We start from the raw sequence: 22,425 nt of genomic DNA on the forward strand, positions 1-22,425 counted from the left end.
CATATCAACATCACTTATCAATCATAATCATCATTGCATTTCGAAGTATGAAGTGCTTAGCCTCCGCGCCTAAGTTACCTAAATACTTTCATTATCGAGTCAACTAGGATAGTCTAAGATGTTACAATCCTTGTACTGTGAGAAACAACATTGGACTAAGCTCATTTAACATGCACCTTCAAAAACTTCGCTTCTTTCTTTTTTCGCGTCTTTCTTTTTCGGGAAAAAGTCGGTACCCTCCACAAAAATGACGGAAATTTTTTGCTTTTTTGAGTCAACACTATGCACACACGGGTCATGAGTCACACGTGTCATTTCACTTCGAGTCGAGTCAACCTCGAGTCAATCACAGCGAGTCAAGTTTATACCTTGAGTCGTGTCAAGTCGATGAGTCAAGCGACGTTAAACCTTAGGTCAACCCTAAGATAATTGAAGAGATTGGCAAAGTTCTATAGTAAAAAATAAATACAGGTGCAACAGAATAGGGAAGACCCTACTCCAGCGCCAGACGACAACATCTAGCGTATGGAAATAGATTTCAGCGCTTGGCGCTAGATCCCAGCGTCTGACGACAGAGCCAATTCTTGGCGCCAGAGATATTTCAGCAGCAACAGAGCTCGAAGCCTCTCAGAAAGGTGATTTCGACCTCATACGGCAATTTCGGGTTCCTTGGTGCGCCAGTTAGCCCTTATAAGAAATTTGACATGATTAAGTAGTCGGTTTGATTACAATATAAGTGATCGACCTGATGAAAGATCGTCTCACTTAGCTTAAAGCTCCTAAGCGTTGGCTTATCACGTACTGGCATAGCGGAAGTAAAGTTCAAGTGAGCTTTAGAGATCGGCAAGCGTTGGTCTTCGGAAATTTTCTTCGGAATATTATCGCAACAAACATTCAATCATTCAAGCTCTTTTGCTCTAGAGACGCGTGGACATATCATCAAAGCTCTTTTGTTCAGAGACGCGTGGACATGTATTTCAAGCTTTTTTGTTCAGAGACGCGTGGACATATCATCAAAGCTCCTTTATTCAGAGACGCGAGAACATTTCCATCAAAGCTCTTTTGTTCAGAGACGCGTGAACATTTCCATCAAGCTCTTTTGCTCTAGAGACGCGTGGGCATCCTATTATCAAGCTCTTTATTCAGAGACGCATGGACACATCATTCAGAAGTTCATATTAAAATAATAATAAAGAAGCTCTTTTGCTCTAGAGACACGTGGACATATTAGAAAAAGAAGCTCTTTGTTCAGAGGCGCGTGAACATATCAAAAAAAGAAGCTCTTTGTTCAGAGACGAGTGAACATCGAAACAGCAGGATGGCGTTCCCTAGATTGTGGAAAGTTATCAAAAAAGCAACTGAGGATTGTTTCAAGCCAAGCAATCTTCGATGGTATTCCCTTGGACGTGGAATATTATCAAAGCGGAAGAGGATCGTTTCAAGCGAAGCAATCTTCAATATTGGAAGCAGTTACAAGCGTAGCGGTTTTCAAGCGGGATGGCATTCTCTTGGAAGGAGGTCATTAAAACAGAAAAAGTAGCAACAAATCGGTTACTTTCAGAGACGTGTGCTCGACGGTGCAAGATACGTGTTTCTTAACTCTTTTATCTGTTTAACTAACGCTAGTTTTCCAGGTATCGGCATTACAAGAGTGGTTTAGGATCGCAGAATGTTTTGAATCATTCTCCGTCCCTATCAATACTTTGACTTTTGTTTTCGAAACATGCGTTTCTCCAAACTCAGTCAAAATGTGGGATTCTGTAGACACCCATTTGTGTCTCCCCAAAACCAAACCCAGTGATGAGTACCTTTCGCGTCGAATCATAATCGAATGAAGTGAAAGTGTGGAAAGTCTAGTGTTGCGGATAGTTTTAATTTCTTTTCTCTTCTCTCTTTTTTGAAAACTTATTTTAAGAAAACAGCCAATCCAGTTTGGTTGGTCCATGATATGGGTCCGATAGTAGTGCAGTTGGATGGGGCTTGACAAGAGCTTTCCAACGATATATTATAAGCCCAATTCCGATGAATATTGAGGAAGTTGTGGCCAATTTACTGAACTGGGCCCGGTTTGAGCCTTATATGCGACCCAATGATCTAGGGGAGGGCCTAGTATAGATTTATCATTCCTAATGCAATTAGGAATGGTTTTAGTCTTCTAGATTCTTCTAGAAGGTTCTTTTCGTTCCTAATTCAACTAGCATTGATAAATTGACTTTTGTTGACTTTTCAGAGTTTTAATTAAAATCCAAGAGCATTTTTGAGGAAAAATACGATTTTATCTTCCTGTACGACAATTTTTACCTGATTTTAAGAAAACGCGTAAATTTCCAGATCAGCGCCAAACGCCAGCTGTAGCGCCTGGCGCTAATGTTGGTGCCTGGCGCCAATAGCCAGCGTTTGGCGCCAACCTCGTTTTATGTGCGCCAGAACTCTGTTTTGATATTTTATCTTTTTGGTTGATTTTCTCTATAAATAACGTGCTAAAAACTCCGTTTTCGATAACCAGTTTTCATCAATTCTTAATCAACAACTCTCATCAAGATTCTCTTGATTACTTACTCTCTCTCTTTTCTAAACTAGCTTCTCTCAAATATAAAAATTTTGCATTCATTAGATCTTAGATACACCTAGCCATATTCAAAGTTGCCTTCGCCCTAGACGTGAAAGGTTTAATTTCTGAGGGTTTGGTCCCAAATCTCTCTTTCAATTATTTAATTTAATTGTTTATTATTTTCCTTAAAGTTACTAACGTGTGTATTTTGTTATTAGAAAGAGGTACGAGGCATCAAAGTAAGTACTTTAATGGTTTTTATTGATGTTATGATGTAGAGTTCATGCTTAGATTGTTATTATGATTCCTAGTATCATGTCTAGGGTAACTTTAATATCAAATATGATCGTTATGATGCCTTTTATGTTCTTCCTAATATTTATGATTGTTAGTATCATGTTAGGGCTAAATATATGATTTTTATTGTTAGTGACATTCTAGGGTTTATTATTAATCTTGTTAGTATCATGCCTAGGATCTTGCTATTATTATGCTTTAACATGATTCATGATTATTTTTATTATGATTATGATTATAATTATAATTTATTATTATGTTGCTTGATATATATTTTTTATTGTTATTACTTGATCACGCTTTTATGCTTGTTTAAAGGGAATTTGTACTTGTAATCACGCTTAATAAGATAATTATTAATCTTGTTTAGGGTTAATATGATTATAATTCAAGTGATCGCCAATAATAGATTTATTTGTGCATTAATATTCAACCAACATAGATAAACAGGTTTAGGGTTAATCCTATTGGTTGCATGTTAGTCAGAAAGCGCACATGAATACGATCTGAATAAAGTAGAGGCCTATTATTAGGGCAGGTTCAATCTCTTTTAGGTTGGATTTGTACCTTCATCCCCGAACCCCTATTTGGTTCAAGACCTTATGGAGTTGACGATCTCTTGGATCGTTAAGGGGTGTAACCTTCACCTCGTGAACGGTTTACAAGTTCCTAAAAAAACTTGTTGGCGACTCTTTTGCTCTATCTTCTTTCCCTTTAGACGCCACCGTACTTTAGTGTATGATCACAGTGGGGTTCAAGCTAGGGGGTTAACGCTTGAAATATTCCCTACAGTAGCTATAACTGTTGAAATTGGAGGTGTTACGGTTGTGCTGTGGTGGTGTGATTCTTGGGTGTTTTTTTTTTTTTTTTTTTAAACAAACAATATGTTAAAAAGAATGGGTTTCATTCCATTCTCTTTGATTACCTTTCTTCATTCCATTTCGATTTCCTCGGATGAACCAAACGGCCCCTTAGAATCTAAAGCGCTCTTATTTTATTTTATTTTATTTATTTTTTAAATAACTCTTGTTTTTGTTTTTTTTTTTTTAAAACCTTGTTTTTGTTTATGACATGAAAAAAATACGTACAGTAATTAACACAATTTTTATTATCTTTAAAAAAAAACCTGCAAAAAAAGTATTCTCTCTTTTAACGCACCAAGAAGCTTTGTTCGTGCTTCTCTCTCTTCCTCTCCTCATTTCCTGGTTGGATCCCTTCGTCGATTAATCAATTGTTACTTTGCCACTTCAATTCCCCTCTCAATTTTTGATAAGGTACGAGTTTATTGCATATTCTTCATTTCGCCAAAATTTTAGGGTTTTGTCATTCAATTCAGTTTAGATCTGAGGAATTTTGTTTGTAGAATTAATTGCTAAGGCTCCAACTTTGGCTCGTTTGATTGTGTATTTTTGGTGAATATGATTGGAATTTCCATGTGAAAAATTGGGGATTTTTGGGGGTTCAGGTGATGGTGATGATTTGTAATTGAGATGGAGGGAAGAAATCGTAGTGGGCGTCATTCGGGTGGTGTGGTGAAGAATAGGAGCTCCTCAGGTTGTTTGATTATTAAGAAAAAGACTGATGGGGTTAGTGGGGTGGGATCTTCGAAAAGCCGAAAGCTCCATGAATCAAAGAAAGAGAAGAAGAGACCTAGGTTGAATGTTAGTGAGCCAGAGTCGAGTGATGAAGAGTTTTCGGAATTCTATACGAGGCGAGGGGTGAGTGGGGTGAATCAAGTTAGTGGTGGTGGTTCACTTATGTATGATGATAACGATTTCGATGAGGAGACGGGTTTTGGAAGTAATGGGTTGATGAGGGGGGTAGGGCCGAAACGAAGTAAACTTGATGTTTATGACTTTGATGAGTATGATGATTTGAGTGATGTTGAAATGATGAGGATGAGGCATTATTATGACCGAGGAATTGGGGGTGAGGAGAGAAGGTTTATGGGCGCGATGCCAGGGATGAATAATAGTAGTGGGTTGGATTTTGATAGTGGGTCGAGTAAGGGTGATATTATTTATAAAAGAAGGAATTCATTCCATGGGGGTTCTAGTAGTGATAAGATTAGTGTGGGTGATGTATATTCTGGTAAGAGAGGGTTTGAAATGAGAAATGAGCTTCCTGTTTCATTGGGGAAAGAGAAACTTGGTGGGTCTGATGAAGCTATTAGACTACAGGGCAAGAATGGCGTGCTTAAAGTGAGGGTCAAGCATAAGGAGGAGATTAGTGAACAATTTTCACAAAAGTATACACATGTCAAAGGAAATAATGTAGCTCTTAGGTCTCAAGAACTAGCTGCAAAGAACATTGCCATCCGTGCTTCACCATATTTAGAAAAAAATCTGTCTAAAAAGTCAATTACAGCAAATAGGCTGGACAAAAATCAACAGAGAAAGCGGAAACCAGCCGAGAGCAGTGAGGAGAGTGATGAAGAAGCCAAGGATAGTGACTCTTCTCCGAAGCTGCAAACTGAAAGTATGCAAGTTAAGCGGTCCATGAAAAGAGGGAGGAGTGGAGGAAGTATGCAGTCACCTCAAAGTGCTCAGCCAATCAAGCTGAAGGAAGGGAAAGTCAAGCGTGGCAGTGGCACAGAGAAGCAGTTGTTACGTGAGAAAATACGGAACATGCTTCTCACTGCAGGCTGGACAATAGATTATAGACCTAGGCGGGGAAGAGACTACTTTGATGCGGTTTATGTTAACCCTACTGGTACAGCGTACTGGTCAATCATAAAAGCTTATGACGCACTACAAAAGCAACTCGAGGAAGAAGGGAGCAGCATGAAAGCTAGTGATGACTGCTCTTCGTTTGCTCCAATATCGGAGAATGTATTGAGTAAACTGACGAGGCAAACCCGAAAGAAGATTGAGAAGGAGTTGAAAAGGAAGAAAAGAGAGGAAGCAGGGAGTAAAGTTAAGAAAGAATTCACCAGTGGTAGCTTCGATGAAGATGAGTCAGATACTGACAGTGGAGGCAGTGGCAGACGAGACGACAAGTTGAGTTCATTTATGAAACGCAGTGGCAAATCCTTGAAAGGTGCATCGAAGGAATCCTATAGGGGTAAAAGCAATTCAAATAGTAAGATGCAGGACAGGGGTGAAAAATTCATTCATGCAAGGAAAAGTAAAAAGATTGGCAGGTGTACGTTGCTAGTTCGTAATTCTGGGAAGGGGGTGAATTCTGTCAGTGATGGCTTCATTCCATACACTGGAAAACGTAATTTGTTGTCCTGGTTGATTGATTCGGGAACTGTGAATCTGAGTGAGAAGGTGCATTACATGAACCGTAGATGCACACGTGTCATGCTTGAGGGTTGGATCACAAGAGAAGGAATTCATTGTGGCTGTTGTAGTAAAATTCTTACTGTTTCTAAGTTTGAGATTCATGCAGCAAGCAAGCTTCGCCAGCCATACCAAAACATATATTTAAGCACTGGGGCTTCACTGATGCAGTGCCAGGTTGACGCATGGAACAGACAGGAGGAGTCTCTACGTAATGGCTATAATAAGATTGATGTTAATGGGGATGACCCTAATGATGACACCTGTGCCATTTGTTGTGATGGTGGGAATTTGATTTGTTGTGACAGCTGTCCATCAACATTTCATCAGAATTGCTTAGGCATCGAGGTGAGCTACTGCATTGCTTAATGTTTAAATTTATTCAGGATAAGATTTTAACTTATTGAAGCATTGTCATTAGGCTTCTATGTAATATTTATTGTGTTACCTCTCCAAACTGGTGTTAAAACTGCATGATAAGCTATGCTTAAGTGAAAAGAATTTAAGACAGTTAAATTTGAAGGTGATTTTTTAAAATATATTTTGTGCCCAACATTACTTTGTGCTCTAATGGCTTCTGTAGACCAAGTTTTACAACTAATTGTTCAGAGGCTATGATGAGATGAAGAAAACAAATCAGGAATTGAGGTGGCGGCAGGGGTTTGAAACTTGGTCACTTTGCACCCTTCATTTATATTGGATAATTTTTGTTAATTAATTACAGTAATTTATTTAAATATTATTATTTTCTGGGAGAGGGAGGGCGAGGGCGGGTTAATTTTGAGGGGTTGGACTGTTGGAGCTTTATTAGATCTTCATGGATTGATAAATTCTGTTTAATTAAGGACTTCCTTTGCTTCCTGAGCCATATGCATTTCTTTCTTATCTAAGCATATGGTTACTTAGTTGCTATGTATAAAAAGGCTCAAGGCGCACCAAGGCGTTTCGGAGTACCTTGTGCCTAAGGCACGCCTCAGTGCGCCTCATTGAAGTGAGGTGCATATAGTAAGCAATAAAAAAATTCTGAAAAAAAACTCTTTGTGCGCCTCAGGGGTGCGCCTAGGCGCGCCTTAGCTGTACCTCATCGAAGTCACCTCGCCTAGACCATAAAAAGCGCATGACCTCTAATGCCTTGCGCCTAGGTGCGCTTTTTCAAACACTGCTTAGTTGCATTGTTAAATTTTATTTATTAATTTATATTTTAAGACAATGGTGGGTAGATCACATAAGCAGCTCATCTCTTATGAGAATGCACTTTCTTGTAGAAGCTTCCCCCTGGTGATTGGCACTGCCCACATTGTTCCTGCAAATTCTGTGGCCTTGCAGACATGAGTTTCAGTAAGGAAAATGACAACAGACAGGATGCAGTGCTCACTTGCAGTTTATGTGAGGGGAAATGTAAGTTTCCTTTTCTCATGTTTCCCTATTAGTGATATCAAGTATTCGTCCTATGAGATTCTGGTTCCTGACCAGCTGTTCATATTTTGTTTATGCCTTTTTAATATAACTATTTATATTCTCTAGATCATTGCTCTTGTGCGGAGGACTTCGATGATACTTCTAATTACTTGAACCGCCCTCCTTTCTGTGGGAAGACATGTCAAGAGGTATCCGTTTTCTATTTTTAAAATTTATTTAATGCCGTCTTTTTGTGCCATGTATGTCTTTTCACACAATTTTCTCTTTCTTAACAAATTGACTAGCCTTTTGGCCCGTCCGATCTATGTGTTATTACTTAGGTTAGTTTTATGTATAGGTATGTTTTTCAATAGTTGGAACTATTGATATAAAATACAAAGTAAATGTTTCATAACCATTGAGGTGAAACTTAAAAGGATAACAGTGAGGGTGGAACTGTGGAAGAAGACGAAGGAATTTAGTTAGGTATATATGCTTGAATATGTGGGATATGAAATGACATACTTTAAGTTATATTTTAAGTTTATGAGATGAAAAAACTATTTTTTATTATACTTTATATGCTTATGTAATGTGTGTCAATTAATTCATCTTTATTTTATTATGTAGAAATAAAATGCTTCATTTTCTTATTTAAATTTGCAATTTACATCAGGACTTTAACATTATATAATAATTTTATTTTTATATTAAAAAGGGAATATAAAAAAGGAAAGATTAAGGGAGGTGACATGTGGCATGTGAGTGACTTGTGATGACATGTGGCATATGAGTGACTTATGATGACATGTGGCATATGAATGATTTGGTTTATGTTTTTAAATACTAAGTATAGATTCATTTATTTATATCCAAGAGAATTTTAAGATGTGTTGACTTGAAGTTAGAAAGAGGTGCCTTATTTTGGTTTGTTGACGGATGATATTTATTTTGTGCCTGCTTCTCTTATCATGATTTTGCATCATGAACAAACAATTTTCCCTTTATTTAAAATCATAATTATTTACATATTCATTACTTCCTATGTTTTTTTAATACTTGCAACGCTTCTCTTTCGCCCTTGTTGATGTGTAACTTCAATAATTAATGTCTTTAATTATCAATATGCAAAAGTTATACACATTATATATTAAAATAATACTAATAAAGACAAATCTAACAAGATCCTACAAACTGAAGCAAATGAATAGTGTAAAAGTCAAACTATTGCAAATATAAGTAATAAGTCAGTTAATCAATCAATCAAAGCCTTGATCTCATAAATAGGGTTAGCTACATGAACCAAAAGTGATTATTCTATATAGTCATCCACATTTTTTTTTCCTCCATCCTTTAAAATTAAATGCCTCGTTCTCATGCAAATCAATGTACTCTATATCCTTCCTAACTCCTTCCAACAAAGTCATTTTCGGTCTTCCTCTCCTTCGTTTAACCCCTCCATGGTCCCACTCTTCCACTCTTCGTATCGGTATACCCTCGGGTCTTTGTCTTACATGCCCAAACCAACATAGGCGATTTTCCCTTAGTTTGTCTGCAATGTCTGCCACACTCACTTTCTTGTGAATAACCTCATTTCCGATTCTATCATAGTGTTCCCACACATCCATCTTAACATGTGTTTCCGTAACATTCATCTTTTTAATGTGCTCCCTAGAAGTCCAACATTCTATACCATAGAACATCGGTCCTTATAGAATTTCCCCTTTAACTGTAAAGGATTGCTTCGGTCACATAATACTTTCGTGTCCGCTCTCCATTTAAGCTACCCCGACTTAATCCAGTGAGCCACGTCTTGATTATTGTCACCATTTTTGTAGATGGTTGACCCAATATATTTAAAACATTCAGTCATGGTCAAGTCCTTTCCATCCAAGCTCACTACATCGTCACTTGTCCCCCTCTGTGTACCCAACATATTTAAAATATTCAGTCTTGCAAGTATAAGTAACGGAGAAATTTTTCTATGAGAATTTTAAAGATTGAGATTTTGGAGCTTATTTATTTTGAGCCTGCTCTATTCACGATTTGATGTCATGTATTCCTTGATAACATTGGTCTAAATGAGGATAGCATCCTATTTTCTTATTAGTGTGTGAGAAACTATATACATTTGCTGCAGAATTAAGAATACTGTTTGAGAAAATGCACAATGTGTCTTTTATATTTGGGGTATATTTTGCTTACTTACAGACCTGTTGAGATAAAGGCTTAAGGAAATTAGTCTTGCTTTCCTTCCCTATGAGTACATAAGTTCCAAACATTTAATATTTGGTTTGCTTTATCAAAAGCATTATGTTTTCATCATTTCAGATATTGTAACTGGTTGTTAAGTTTTTAACTTATTTCTGGGTCTTTGTCAATTGGACAGCTCTCTGAGCACTTTCAAAAGCTTCTTGGGGTCAAACATGAATTGGAAGCTGGATTGTTTTGGTCTCTTATTCATCGGACAGATCTAGATTCTGACACCTCTGTTCGAGGCTATCCACAGAGGGTGGAATGGAATTCGAAGTTGGCTGTTGCTCTTAATGTTATGGATGAATGTTTTTTGCCAATAGTTGACAGGAGAAGTGGGATTAATATGATTCACAGTGTTCTCTACAACAGTGGGTAAGAACAAAGAGTCATTGTATTTTCATTTTTGCATTTCCCTCTAAGTCATATGCCTTTTTGCTATAAAGATCCCAAGGCTAATCTCCATGTCTACTCTCTTAAGTTGTCTTGTAATGATGTATGCTAAAAGAAGTGTATCCTTTCTTCAAATTAAAGCCCTGATTGATTTTATTTTGCGATCTCCTGCTCACAATTCTGATAGTCAATATCTTTCATTACTTATTACTCCTTCCCAAATTAGTTGCAACTCTTTTAGGCATTAAAGTTAGCTTGTTGACACATAAAATTGTTACTGGGAAAAAAAAATTGTTACTGGGAATTGTATCATTACTTCTTTAGGATGTCCCAAAGTAAGTGAGAAATAATAATATGTGATAGGTCATAGTAGGTAAATTAATCTGAGAGGAACAAAAAAAAAAAAAGATTTGGTCTCTTTCTTTAAAATGAATTGTATTAAATAATTGAACAATTCTTTTTGGAAAGTGTGCAACCATTTTTGGGACAAAGGGAGTATAATATTTGACATCTTGAGAAGGCATTTGGAGATGTAGGAATCAAATGGTTGACAAGATTCTTCAAAATGATTTTGGGAAATAAAAAGATGACATTGGAGTGGTGGAAACGTACCCTAATCCATTTGTATATGAATGAAGGTGGCATATGTGACAAGTGCCGACTATTAGGAGTCAAGATAATGAGTCGCATTAAAAAAGTAAAAAAACTATGGGATCAAGGGATTAAGGCTTTGATTAATTGATTGATTTATACTTTGGTTAGTTTCTTTAGCATCTCTTTACTTTTCTTGTTTAACTTTTCGCGGATGGTTCCTTGTGATGATTCATTTAGTTTATGGGCCTAAGGATTTGTTGTTGAAGAAAACCATCAAACCTAATCTACAAGATGCTAGAGATAGTTTGGTGCTCACAACCCAGACACCTTGAGGTTGGGAGGATGATAAGGCAATCCCACCCTTATTCTTCCCCTAGTGTGGGATTTGGGTTCAAGAGGAGATGAAAAGATATGGTCAAAGTTTTTTTAACTTCAACCATAGCAAACATGATCTGTATTTGTTGGCAGAGAAAATTATAGTTTTACATTAAGTTCGAAGTTGATCCATGTCTTCTGTAGAATCCGGGTTCATGTATTGCCCTTCTCTGCATAATATTGTGCATGCTAGGATTTTTCTGTTGGATTTGCTTCTGGAAGAGCACGTGTATTTGTTGATTGATCATTGGTCAAAGAAACATAATAGAAAAATGAGCCTTTTGAGGGCTTTCATTGTGTAATATGTTCATGCTTTGTATCATGGACAGTTCTATGAATATATATGGTGACATTTTCATTAAACTCACTAGATTGCTTTCTTACCATCTATTGTCTTTAAGATTAGGAAGAGACCCAACCAATTGACAGAAGTGTAGGATATTTAATTCCCCTTTTCCAGTGAGGTGGGTCGGAGCTCGACTGATTAAGTGACAGCAATGGTGTGTGGAACTGCAAATGTATCCTTGTCTCCCATCTACTCTGCAATCTGTTTTCAGGTTTACTGTCTGCACTTTGCACCTGGCTTTCTGAGGCAGTGAAACTTTTGGATCAATTTCTGATCTAAGCCTGTGTAGTAACATGGAAATTTGTCGTCTTTCTTTGATGGATCTGTTGTGATACATTGGTACAGACTACAGAGTACAATCTACAATAGCGTGTATTTTTGTATTTGAGCTTCAGTTATATTTGTCAGAAATCGTGTAATATACTAGCAAGTTGTCAAAATCGGAGTACCGAGGCTAACTGCTTTTTCCATAATGCAGGTCAAATATCACTAGACTTGATTACAGTGGCTTTTACACTGCTATTCTGGAGAAGGGTGATGAGATTATAGCTGCAGCTTCTATCAGGTATAGTGCTGCAAAAAATTTCATGGTGGTAATTGTTTATTGTTTGCTATAAGTGGTTCTGGATGGTAAGTGAATATCCTTGTATTTAATGTAATAGCCATAATGCTCATCGTGGTATAACTCTGCCTTTTTTTGTTTTTTTTTTCTTACCCCCGTTTTCCGTTTTCTGAATTGCTTATTTGAGTTACAAGTTCCACATGTGTTCTCATCACCAGTCACCTGTCTATTAGCTGAGCCCTAGTGCCCTACATAGGCTATTAGCTGAGCTGCCCTTGTAGTTTGTAGGCTCTGCAAGCTTGACCCTCTCATATTATCCCTACTTGTGAGTTGAAATGGGTAAAGGACTGAGCTTCTTTGATCATTCTATTTTCTTATGCTTTGGATTCTTTCATATTGCTCCGCTTCATTATAATAAATTTGTAACATCTCCTCTTTGTAAGAGCTTTCAAGTTTGCAAATTGAGACAAATTAAATATGGTATAAATAAAAATCTGAGCTCCCTGACTTTGGCTAAGTTTGAAAATTCTTGGATGGTAATCGATTTGGGGTCTGTTAACATGAATTGTCACAAGGAACCGTCCAAACAAGGAACAATTACATAACAGATATCGATTGAATAAAAGTTTGAAAAAAAAAAGGTGTGTAAAGTGAGAACCAGAAAGAGTATACAAATAAAATTTGATAGAGTTTTAAAGTGTGGTAAGGGAATGAGAAGAGAACCATGTGAGTAAACATGAAGGTTTGAGAGAACTTTAGCAAAGTAAGTAAAGTTTGCAAGAACACGACTTGATCGAATTATAAAATGTTAAAATCGTCAACTATCAAGAATCTGACTCGTTGATGCTCGTATATTTAGAGACCTCATTATTACCATTTAATCATCAAGCCTTATCCGCCTGTTGTGTAGGCCAATGCAGAGTTTGACTGTGATTAGCTTCTGTATGCTAATGTCGTAATTTTGTCTGCTTTCTCATCTGGATTACTTCCAATACTAAATTTTATATTTATTTCTGCCTGAGATTACATTTATGGGCTTTCTTTCTCAGGTTACGGAGTACACAGTTTGCTGAGATGCCATTCATTGGAACTCGTCACATTTATAGGCGTCAAGGGATGTGCCGTCGACTTTTCTCAGCCATTGAGTCGGTATGGCTGCAACTTTCCTGCTCTATGGTATTCTTAAAATTTCATGTTTTATGTGGAAAATCCTGCAATTTCCTTCCAAAGGGTATAGAACAATAAGGTCGGCAAGCATTACATTAATGTTCATGGAATAGTTCCGTCTTTGCCGGTGAGATTTGTACTTATTTTAGTTTTTACCTGAGTGATTCCATATAGTTTCAGCCTTAGTACATGCAGCAAGGTAACCTTATTGAGTTTGAGCAAGGATTTATAAAATGCAGAGCCATGATAATTCTTTATCATCTAGTTACTGTCAATGAATGGAATTGATATCTGAGGTGTGCTCGCTTATTGTTGAACTTGGAATCTCTACAAATTGACCTTTGAGCAAATGCCTGGTTACTTCAGCTTCTGAGATTTTATTGTTTGTTGATACACTCCCATATGACTATCCTGATTGCAAGATGAATTGAAATTTTTGATGTAGTACATGCTATGTACAGTTGTAATGATGAGGTTTTTTCTTCCATGTCCCAGGCTCTCCGCTCACTTAAAGTTGAGAAACTGCTAATTCCTGCTATCTCCGAGTTGATGGATACCTGGACTACTGTTTTTGGTTTCAGTACTCTTGAGGAATCAGATAAGCAAATCATGAAAACCGGAAACATGTTGGTGTTTCCAGGAACTGATATGCTCCAAAAGAAGCTATTGGATCAAGGCATCAGTAATAGAGGCTTAGCAGGTAAACAATGGTTTGAAAAAGTATTTGAATAGTCGTGTACCCTGCTTCATCGAGTTTAAATAAATTATGCATTATTTTGTAGTGGCAGGAGCACATTCATTTGAAAATGATCAGAATGCCTTAGTCATGCCTGGTTTAGGAAAGAAATCCGATCTTCACTCCCCTCCCAAGCTTTGCACGGCTGCTGCAGAACCAGAGAAAGAAGAGATGAAAAACATACCTGTTACTGATTTTGGTTATCTTGATGCCATTTGCACAGATGATAAGTCGATGCATAGTGCTCTTGCAGAATGCTGTGGCAAAGTAAATCCTTTGCCTACTGAAAATGAGGAGATAAAAGAAATTTCTGTTACTACTAGCTCAGAACTGCAGCTGGATACCAAGCTCAACGAGTCTGCCGGTGATTTGATGGATCACATTTCTGCTGGTGCAACTGTAGAGGCTGCTACCCCATGTGATTCCAATGACAATAAGCCTTCATTGCATACTGCTTCTGCAGCTGTTTTCAATGAAGCTGAGCCACTAGTTTCAAATGAAGGAATCCTAGAAACTACATGCTCTGAACAGCTGCTGGACACAAAGCTCAATGAGTCCATTGGTGATGTGAACGATCACATTTCTGCAGATGCAAGTGCAGCAACTGCCGCCCCACATGATTCCTGTAAGCCTTACCTAGAAATTGATTCTGCAGCTGTGCCTGTGTCAAGTGAAGTTAAGCCACTAGTTTCAGATGAAGAAATTTTGGGGTCTACAGCCACTGGAAAGCAGTTGGTTAACAAACTCTATGAGTCTGCTGGTGATGTGAAAGATCACATTTTTGTAGATGCAAGTGAGGAAAGTTTTTTGGATGATTCATCTGTAAGCCATTATGTGGGGGTATCTGCTGACTGTAAATTGACACAGGGAGCTAACTTAGGTGTTGCCGAATCAGGGTCACCTACTGCAAATGGTAAATTAGCTGTTACTTCTGATAATGATCTGTTAAATGAGTTTCAAAGGAGTGATAACGAATACCAGAGGGATGAGGTTTTATTTTCCGAAACTGAATCTGTTGTTCATGGGAAAGATCACTCTTTATCAGAAGAACCTCATGTTGATGTTTTAATGGATAAACCTATGATAGAACCAACAGCTGAACATATTATTCATCATCCTCCAGATGTTCAAACAAATGACTTTCATGTAGTCCCAGAGGAAAATGATGTTTGTTTTGGTTCACAGTCCTTGCATGTGTCCGACAATACTGATCTAGATGCAGCTCATGAACCCAAGATCAATGTTTCTGGTAACACAGCTGCTTATGAGAATGCTCACTCTTTTTCAGAAGCATCTCATGTTGATGTTGTAATGGAAAAACCAATGATAGAGCCTATAGCTGAAGATAATATATTCCATCATCCAGAATTTCAAGCAAATGATGCTCATATAGTCCCAGCTAAAGCTGATGGTTTTCCTGACTCAAAATCCTTGCATGTTTCCAATAACAATGATTTAGATGCAGCTCATGAACCAAAAATCCATGTTTTTGGAAATTGTGCTGATAATGGAAAAGATATCTCTTCATCAGAAGCATCTCATGTTGATGTTGTAATGGAAAAACCTATGTTAGAACCTCCTGACGATAATGTTTCTCATCGTCCAGAAGTTGAAGTGGATGATGCTCTCCCAGCTGAAATTGATGTTTGTTCTGGTTCACAATCCTTAAATGTATCTGACAATATCAATCATGATCCAGTGCATGAGCCTAAGATCCTTTTTTCTACAAATGTTATGGAATGTAGTCAGACCATAGAAGCAATGCCTGTTGATGACAGGGCATGCAAATCTCTACGGTATGCAGGTCTCAGTACCAGTCCAATAGAGAAGCCTGGGATTGCTGAGCAGCCAACTTTAGAAGGTGAGGTGCAGCATGTGGAAGTTGCTAATGTCCAACCAATGAGTAGATTTTCTTGTGAAGTTTCTGTCACTGATGCAAACACAAATAATAGTGAGGATCCTCCTCTTGTTTCAGATGATGGCAGCATTGTAGTTACGGGCTTGTTGTGTGTCTCTGAGCTCCATGATCAAGGTATAATGTAAATTAGACATCAGATAACAGTAGAGACAGGAGTCGCCTGTGCTAGAACAGCATTGAGGTAAGCTTGACATACCGTAGATTGGGCACATGTTGATGCTTAGTTTGCTCCATGTGAACTGTGGATGAAGTTTGGTAAAAGTTCTGGAATCTGATGACTTTCCATCATTTTCAACGTGGTTGGAATGTTTCAACTGGTCATGAATTCGTTAGTCCACTTGGTTTGGTTGCAATATTCTAAACCACTTGGCTGTGCCGCTGAACAACTCAATGTGGCTATGATTTTTCTACATAGAGGGTTCTGTATTCTGGCCCTTAATTAATCAGAGGTTGATCCTGAAAGGTGAGATAGCTAGTCTATATGAGTGCTACAAAATTTTGGAGATGGAGCTTCAGCACTGAATTTTGTCCGTGAACCCAATGTAATGTTGTGTTGATGTGTATAAATTGGCGTATAGATCAAGGGCAAGCTTTATTATATACTCATTATCATGTGTAATTTATGCCGGTTCATCGCATGATAGCATTACCTGCTGTTATTCGTAATGTTAAATTTGATTATGAATTATCATCAATTGATGAAGTTAACCGGTAACATGATGTACCAATTTTCTGAATTTTTCAGATCATTGGTTCCCAATAGTATGATATGTAATTTGTTGAATATATACAACCCAAATAACAAAAAAAAAAACAAGTAAACAACAAACCCAAAAAAACACAACAAAGTTTATAAATTACCTCCAAACTTGTGATTATTCCTAATTACAAAAGTTCGAATTCATCTAAGACGATTGCCTACCCTTGTACTTTGAGATTACAACTTGTGATACGTTGAAATTCAAGACTTATACAGGTTTGCTTCTAGTCAATACCATGATACTAATCTTATTCAACAACTGAATTTTAGGATAGCTACTGAGATGGAGTTCCGAAGTTCCCCACTTCTAAGCCATTACCTGAAGAGACAATTCACAAGAACAAAGTTATAAACCACTACTGTAGTAACAAAATCTAACTTCAGACAATTAGCCTTAGCAAGAGAATCAAAAACCTACCATCTGGGTCAAAGAAAAATACTTGCTTTGTCTTTCCATCAGGTTGAGTTTTTTCAAAAGTCTCAATTCCCTTCTCCTGTATATCAACAAAAACATTATAATCTCATTAATTCGACGTCAACAACAGTTGAACTGTGTCCTAAATTACAGGTTTAATTTTCTCTGAACACAGGAATTAACAAATTTTTGTTACATTGTCATCAATTCATCCATCTAAATAGCTAATACTACTACAGGGTGAGTTCTATAATAACTAACAAGGAGTACATTTTAGTAAACCCAAGACTATTTCATATACGGGTTTATAGTGTATATACACTCGAGTGTATAACAAAAATCAAGTAACCCAAGCATTATTCTCCATTTAGGGAAAAGGCAGTTGAAATTAACAATTCCTCAGCTGTTAACAAAAATAAATAGTCATAAAATACCAGATTAATCAAAAGTTGAAATTGATTAATTACCTTGAGAGATTGAACAAATTCATCGAAATTGGAAACAGCGAAGGAAACATGATGACCTCTAGGAAGGTTCTTAGGATCCTTAACAGAAGAATCGGCACTGTACGGACCTTCTGGAAGTTTCGTAGAAGGATTCCTCTGAATGAGATGGAGAGAAAAAGAAGGGGGTAGCTTCATCCATATAGCCTCAAATTCACCGTATTTAGGACTATCTATCTGCTCAAATCCAAGTACCTGCCACAAAATAATTTAATTCGATAAATCATACTCCGTAATATACTACTTCCTCAGTCTCAAATTCGAAAAAGCACAATTAGAACAAATACACAACTAAATCCGGACCGAGGTAGTATAATGTTGAAATGAGAAAAGAACCTGTTGGTAGAAAGTGGCAAGGCGTTTGATGTCAGCGGATTCTCTGGCTATGTGGTTAAGGCATACTCCTTTGGCAAGCGCCATCTTTCGTCAGAATTCTTGCTGCTGATCGGTGCCTTAAATGAATTAGTTTTCTACTTGAAACCCTATTTTTTTTTTTTGAAGGAGTTCTACTTGAAACTTGGCTTACAACACATAAGGAATATGTCTTTTGTATGATTCGGGAATGATCTCGTGCCAGAGATTCCTTATTTCCTCCTCATAATACGATTAGGGACAAGGAAAGTAGGAAGTCGTCAACAAGTTTTTAAAGAACTTGTAAATCGTTTATGGTTCGTAATAGGCAACCATGAATAAAGGGACAACGATAGGCAACAACGATTGATTCGTGACGGTTACACCCCACTCATAATCCATGAGATTACTAACTCCATATGGTTCGAAACCATGAAAGGAGGATCTGGGATGATGGTACGAAGTGAGTCATGGAGTTACATTCGCCCGTATTAGCATTTACTCGATTCTTATAGTGAAAAGTGATTCTTGCGATTTCAAAGACATACAAACAAAGATTCAATTTGCTACAAACTATTATTATGCTAAATTGGTTGAGTATTAATGCAACACATAATTCTTAAATATTCTGATTACTTGATTTAATAACAAGATTAAAAAAGAAACTAAACCGATCGTCCAAATCATCTTATTAGTCGTGATTTTCAATTACATATTTCCTTTAAACATGCAATATGTTTATCAACAACAGCAATAATAATAATAGAATCAACATTATTATTGGAAGCAATTCAACAATAACTTGTTAGTCAAATCAAATAATAATAATAAACCTAATCATGATACTAGCAACAAGAATAAAAATAAGAGTAATTAAGTGATTATTACTCACTTTCCGCATTTCCTTGAATTGCTACATCATGAATAAACTGTTAGTAAGTTTAATAAAAATATAAATCAAGTGGAAATTAAATTAAATAAATGTAGAGTTGATTTGGTCCAAACCTTCAGTTAATTATACCTTTCACGCTTTCATTTAAGTATAGAAGTTCGGGTATTGTATGGACCCCTTGGAGTGCTTAAGGAAGGAATGAAGGAAGAATAGGGAGGCTAGTGTTTAAGCTAAAGAGGGAGAAGATAATGATTTTGTATAGAGAGAGAGAATGATTTTTAGTGCCCCGAATTGTATAAAGGAGGGGGGTATTTATAGGAAAAATAAGTACAGTGAACACACGGAACCCTAAAAAGATAAAACTCGAGTTTTAGGGCACCGTGACACGACAGAGGTTGATGTGACATGGTACAGATTGTCGTGTCACAGTGCACTATTTTGCCCAAAAATGATATAGCACGTGCAGTTGTGTACGTGGAGAAAAAACACGGAAAATTCCCGTGTCACGGCATGTGTGTCGTGACACGGCAAAGAATACGGTGACGCGGTGTACTATTTTTCCAAAAGAAACACGGAAAATACATGGGAAAGCACCGTGTCACTGCAAAGAATGCCGCGAAGCGACAATGTCCACCGTGGCGCGACACGTGGCGCCGCGTCACGGTGTACTGGCTTTCCAAATTTGCGTCCAAATTCATAAATGAGTGAGAAAACTTGAAAAGTACAAGGAAAAAGCACCGTGACACGGTGAAAAATACGTATTTTCCGTGATATACACCGTGCCACGTAAGCTTTTGTCGTGACACGACATTTTAGCTGTTGCGTAGTAATTCCAGTTTTTTTACGCGTTTTTAAAATTATGATAAACTTTTGATATGTAACTCGGAATAAGACTTATAATATATCATTAGAAAGCTTATCAAGTCTAATTTTCAATGAAATTAGAATTCGGTCAAAATCATTTGTAGATTTTTAGATATGGCCGTTTTAGTGAAAGGGTCTCGGTTTTGGGCCGAGTTTAGTATTTTGCTCATATCTTCTTCGTTTTAAATCGGAATTGGGATTATGATATATCATTGGAAAGCTTATCAAAAGGCCTATCTAACCAAATAATAATTGGATCAAAATTATAGGGCCACAAAATTAGTTTCTCTCGGTTTTGTGATGTGAACACGAAAAGTGAAAAATAAGTTATGTTTAGGGAAATGAGCTAGGAATTGGAAATATGGATTTAAGCACTCCAAATATTAAGTACTCCACCCGAACAATAATGGCGGTTAAAGGTTGTTCATCATTGGGTTTGATTTTGGGGAGACATTTTAAGGTGTCTACAAAAATGTAGACTAGTTTCGCCGGACTTGTTGGTAGTTTTTGAGATCGGGGTGGCTGGGCTGGCAGTTATGGGGGTCAGGGTTAAGTTAGTTGGGGTTTTAGACGGTCGGACAACGAGTTTCGGTGGTTATGAGGGTGCGGCCGACCAATTTCCGTCGTGTTTAGGGTTTTGCGGTTGGGTTGGGGGTGGTTTCGATGGATTTCGACGAGTTTTGGGGATGGGGTGGCGGTTTTGGGGGTTAGGGCTAGGTTAGGTGGGGTTGTGGAAGGTCGGCCAGCCAGTTAAGGTGGTTTCGGTGGTCAGGGGTTGGCTGGGAGGTGGTTTCAGTGGTCGGGAGTTTGCTCGGAGGTGGTTTCGGTGGTCGAGAGTTGGCTGGGGAGGTGGTTTCGGTGGTCGGGAGTTGGCTGGGAGGTGGTTTTGGTGGTCGGGGGTTGGCTGAGAGGTGGTTTCGGTGGTCGAGGGTTGGCTGAGAGGTGGTTTTGATGGTCGAGGAAAGGTGGCTGGGAATTTTTTTAATTTGATTATTTAAATGTTTTTGTTTTTGAATTTTTTGTTGCACCAATCACATGTTGACACGTGGCTTTTTAAAAAAGAAAAAAAAAACTTTTTCAGCAGGTTACCGGTCACTAGGACTATTATTGGCAAACATATCCCATAGTTAGGATTATTAGACAATAAACCTTAGTTGAGATTATTAAAACTAAATCGCCTACATATAGTTGGGATTATTAAAGTGTATTTTTCCTAAAAATTTAACCAACCAATCTAGATAATTTTAAGCAAAATTTGTCAAATAATACCTTTTATAACCCTTTTATTGTTAAAAAAACACCTTATGATTTTATTTTATTTTATTTTTTTTGTTAAAACACACTTAAAACCAGAATTTTTTTTTTTGTGAAAACAAACCTTCCCCAGTTTTTACACCATTGACTCGTCACGTGAGGGTCACATTCTCATAATACCCCATTTCTCTCTCCTCAAGCCACTACAACCATAAAGCCTAGCCACCCTAGCCACTGACACCACCGCCTAGACGACACTAGAACCACCTCTCAACCGTGGATACCACCACCAATCAACATAGCTACCATTAGTCCATTACCGCCCACCCAAATAACAGAAAAACCACACGAAAAATCACATCTATATTTCTCTCTCCTCCTTTTTCACTCTCTCCCTCTTAAGATCTTCAATTTTTTGCAACTTTTCCTTAGATCTAACAATGGAGCAAGAATCCTTAACAAAAACCCACATTAAATCCACCACAAATTACTAACTTTAATCTTGTTCCTGATGGTTAAGGTTGGTCACTATTTGTCGTGGATCGTTGCGCTGACATTGGAGGAGCTAAGGATGGCGTGGTTGTTATGGATGAAGAAAGGGAGGAGGGTTTTTTTTGGATAGGTTTAGAGTGATTTGGGTGGGCTCTGGGCGATAATGGTCGCTAGGTTGATGAGTGGTGGTATCTGCGACTAAGAGGTGGTTCTAGTGGCGGCAAGGCGGCGGTGTTGGCGGCTAGGGTTTGCTAGGATGTGGTTGTGGTGGCTGTGAGGAGAGAGAAACGGGATATTCTAAGCACGTGAGACTCACGTGAGGGGGTCAACTGATGAGTGTCATTTATGGCACTCATTTGATGAGTATTTAGCTTGTTTTTACCTTATTTTCATAGCTTTCTTACTTAATAAATGTTTAGTTTTATATTTTTTCTCTCTATTTTACCTCTTCTATCTCATTTTGTGTTTTTTATGGTTTTTCTAATATTTTCTCTTTTATTTGTTCTCTTTTTGTTGTTTTAATTGCCTTTCTTTTATTATAGATGTTATAGATTTAGTTTTCATTTTATTCTAGTTTATTTTCATATTCATTTCATTTTTCTTTCCTTTATTATATTTTATTTTGATTTCTTTTATTCTTTTATTCTTTTCATTTTCATTTTAGTTCTATTAATTTTGTTTGTTGGTTTTAGTTTCCTTTTACTTCATTTTCCCCTTAGTTTGATTTGTGTTTTGTAGGTGAATAATCCAGTCAAGTTGTGCATTTAGAAGGCCGTCCTTCTCACGGGCATTACCTTAAGTGCATCGATGATAGGGATGCTCGGGAGCGCAGACGAGCCGCACCAACTTCTCAACCACTCAAGTGTTCCCCTGTTGCCGCAATCGACTCTTGACAGCCCTCACAACACCCAAAACAAATACCAATAAGCCACCATATTCACGCCACAAACCACCACCTTTCTCACCTCCAAATTCAGCCACCAATGCAACCTTATATCAGCCGCACTCCTCCACTCACAC

General features: G+C 37.5%; 2 protein-coding genes across 3 annotated transcripts; one reads left to right on the top strand and one right to left on the bottom strand.

Moving 5' to 3' along the window:
* The first annotated feature begins 3,649 nt into the window (after window positions 1-3,649).
* LOC145632030 (uncharacterized) lies at window positions 3,650-16,520 on the top strand. Of its 2 annotated transcripts, none has more exons than XM_081684286.1 (8): window positions 3,650-6,480; window positions 7,401-7,530; window positions 7,657-7,739; window positions 9,920-10,158; window positions 11,970-12,056; window positions 13,103-13,202; window positions 13,716-13,920; window positions 14,003-16,520. In XM_081684286.1, exons 1-8 carry the CDS (start codon window positions 4,339-4,341, stop codon window positions 15,997-15,999), a joined length of 4,983 nt encoding a protein of 1,660 aa, XP_081540412.1. In that variant the 5' UTR covers window positions 3,650-4,338; the 3' UTR covers window positions 16,000-16,520. The 2 variants fall into 2 exon arrangements, with proteins under 2 accessions (XP_081540412.1, XP_081540411.1); XM_081684285.1 differs by having other exon boundaries at window positions 3,651-6,480; window positions 7,398-7,530.
* Window positions 16,521-16,709: 189 nt separating this feature from the next.
* Window positions 16,710-18,066, bottom strand: LOC145632031 (glyoxylase I 4-like). Its single transcript, XM_081684287.1, has 4 exons — window positions 17,889-18,066; window positions 17,517-17,747; window positions 17,053-17,128; window positions 16,710-16,953 (listed from the first exon to the last, which is right to left on the bottom strand). The coding sequence occupies exons 1-4, from the start codon at window positions 17,970-17,972 to the stop codon at window positions 16,910-16,912; spliced, it is 435 nt and encodes a 144-aa protein (XP_081540413.1). The 5' UTR covers window positions 17,973-18,066; the 3' UTR covers window positions 16,710-16,909.
* Between the last annotated feature and the right edge of the window lie 4,359 nt (window positions 18,067-22,425).

This window comes from Chenopodium album, chromosome 5 (genome assembly GCF_948465745.1).
Source record: "Chenopodium album chromosome 5, dcCheAlbu1.1, whole genome shotgun sequence".
Classification (NCBI taxonomy): Eukaryota; Viridiplantae; Streptophyta; class Magnoliopsida; order Caryophyllales; family Amaranthaceae; genus Chenopodium; species Chenopodium album.

Coding starts and splice junctions, on each gene's coding strand:
- LOC145632030 (XM_081684285.1), top strand. CDS start 4,339: ATGGAGGGAAGAAATCGTAGTGGGCGTCATTCGGGTGGTGTGGTGAAG. Junction 10,159..11,969: donor AGTGTTCTCTACAACAGTGG/GTAAGAACAAAG, acceptor TCCATAATGCAG/GTCAAATATCACTAGACTTG. Junction 13,203..13,715: donor TTTTCTCAGCCATTGAGTCG/GTATGGCTGCAA, acceptor TCCATGTCCCAG/GCTCTCCGCTCACTTAAAGT.
- LOC145632031 (XM_081684287.1), bottom strand. CDS start 17,972: ATGGCGCTTGCCAAAGGAGTATGCCTTAACCACATAGCCAGAGAATCC. Junction 17,748..17,888: donor TTGCCACTTTCTACCAACAG/GTTCTTTTCTCA, acceptor ATTTTGTGGCAG/GTACTTGGATTTGAGCAGAT. Junction 17,129..17,516: donor AATTTGTTCAATCTCTCAAG/GTAATTAATCAA, acceptor GTTGATATACAG/GAGAAGGGAATTGAGACTTT.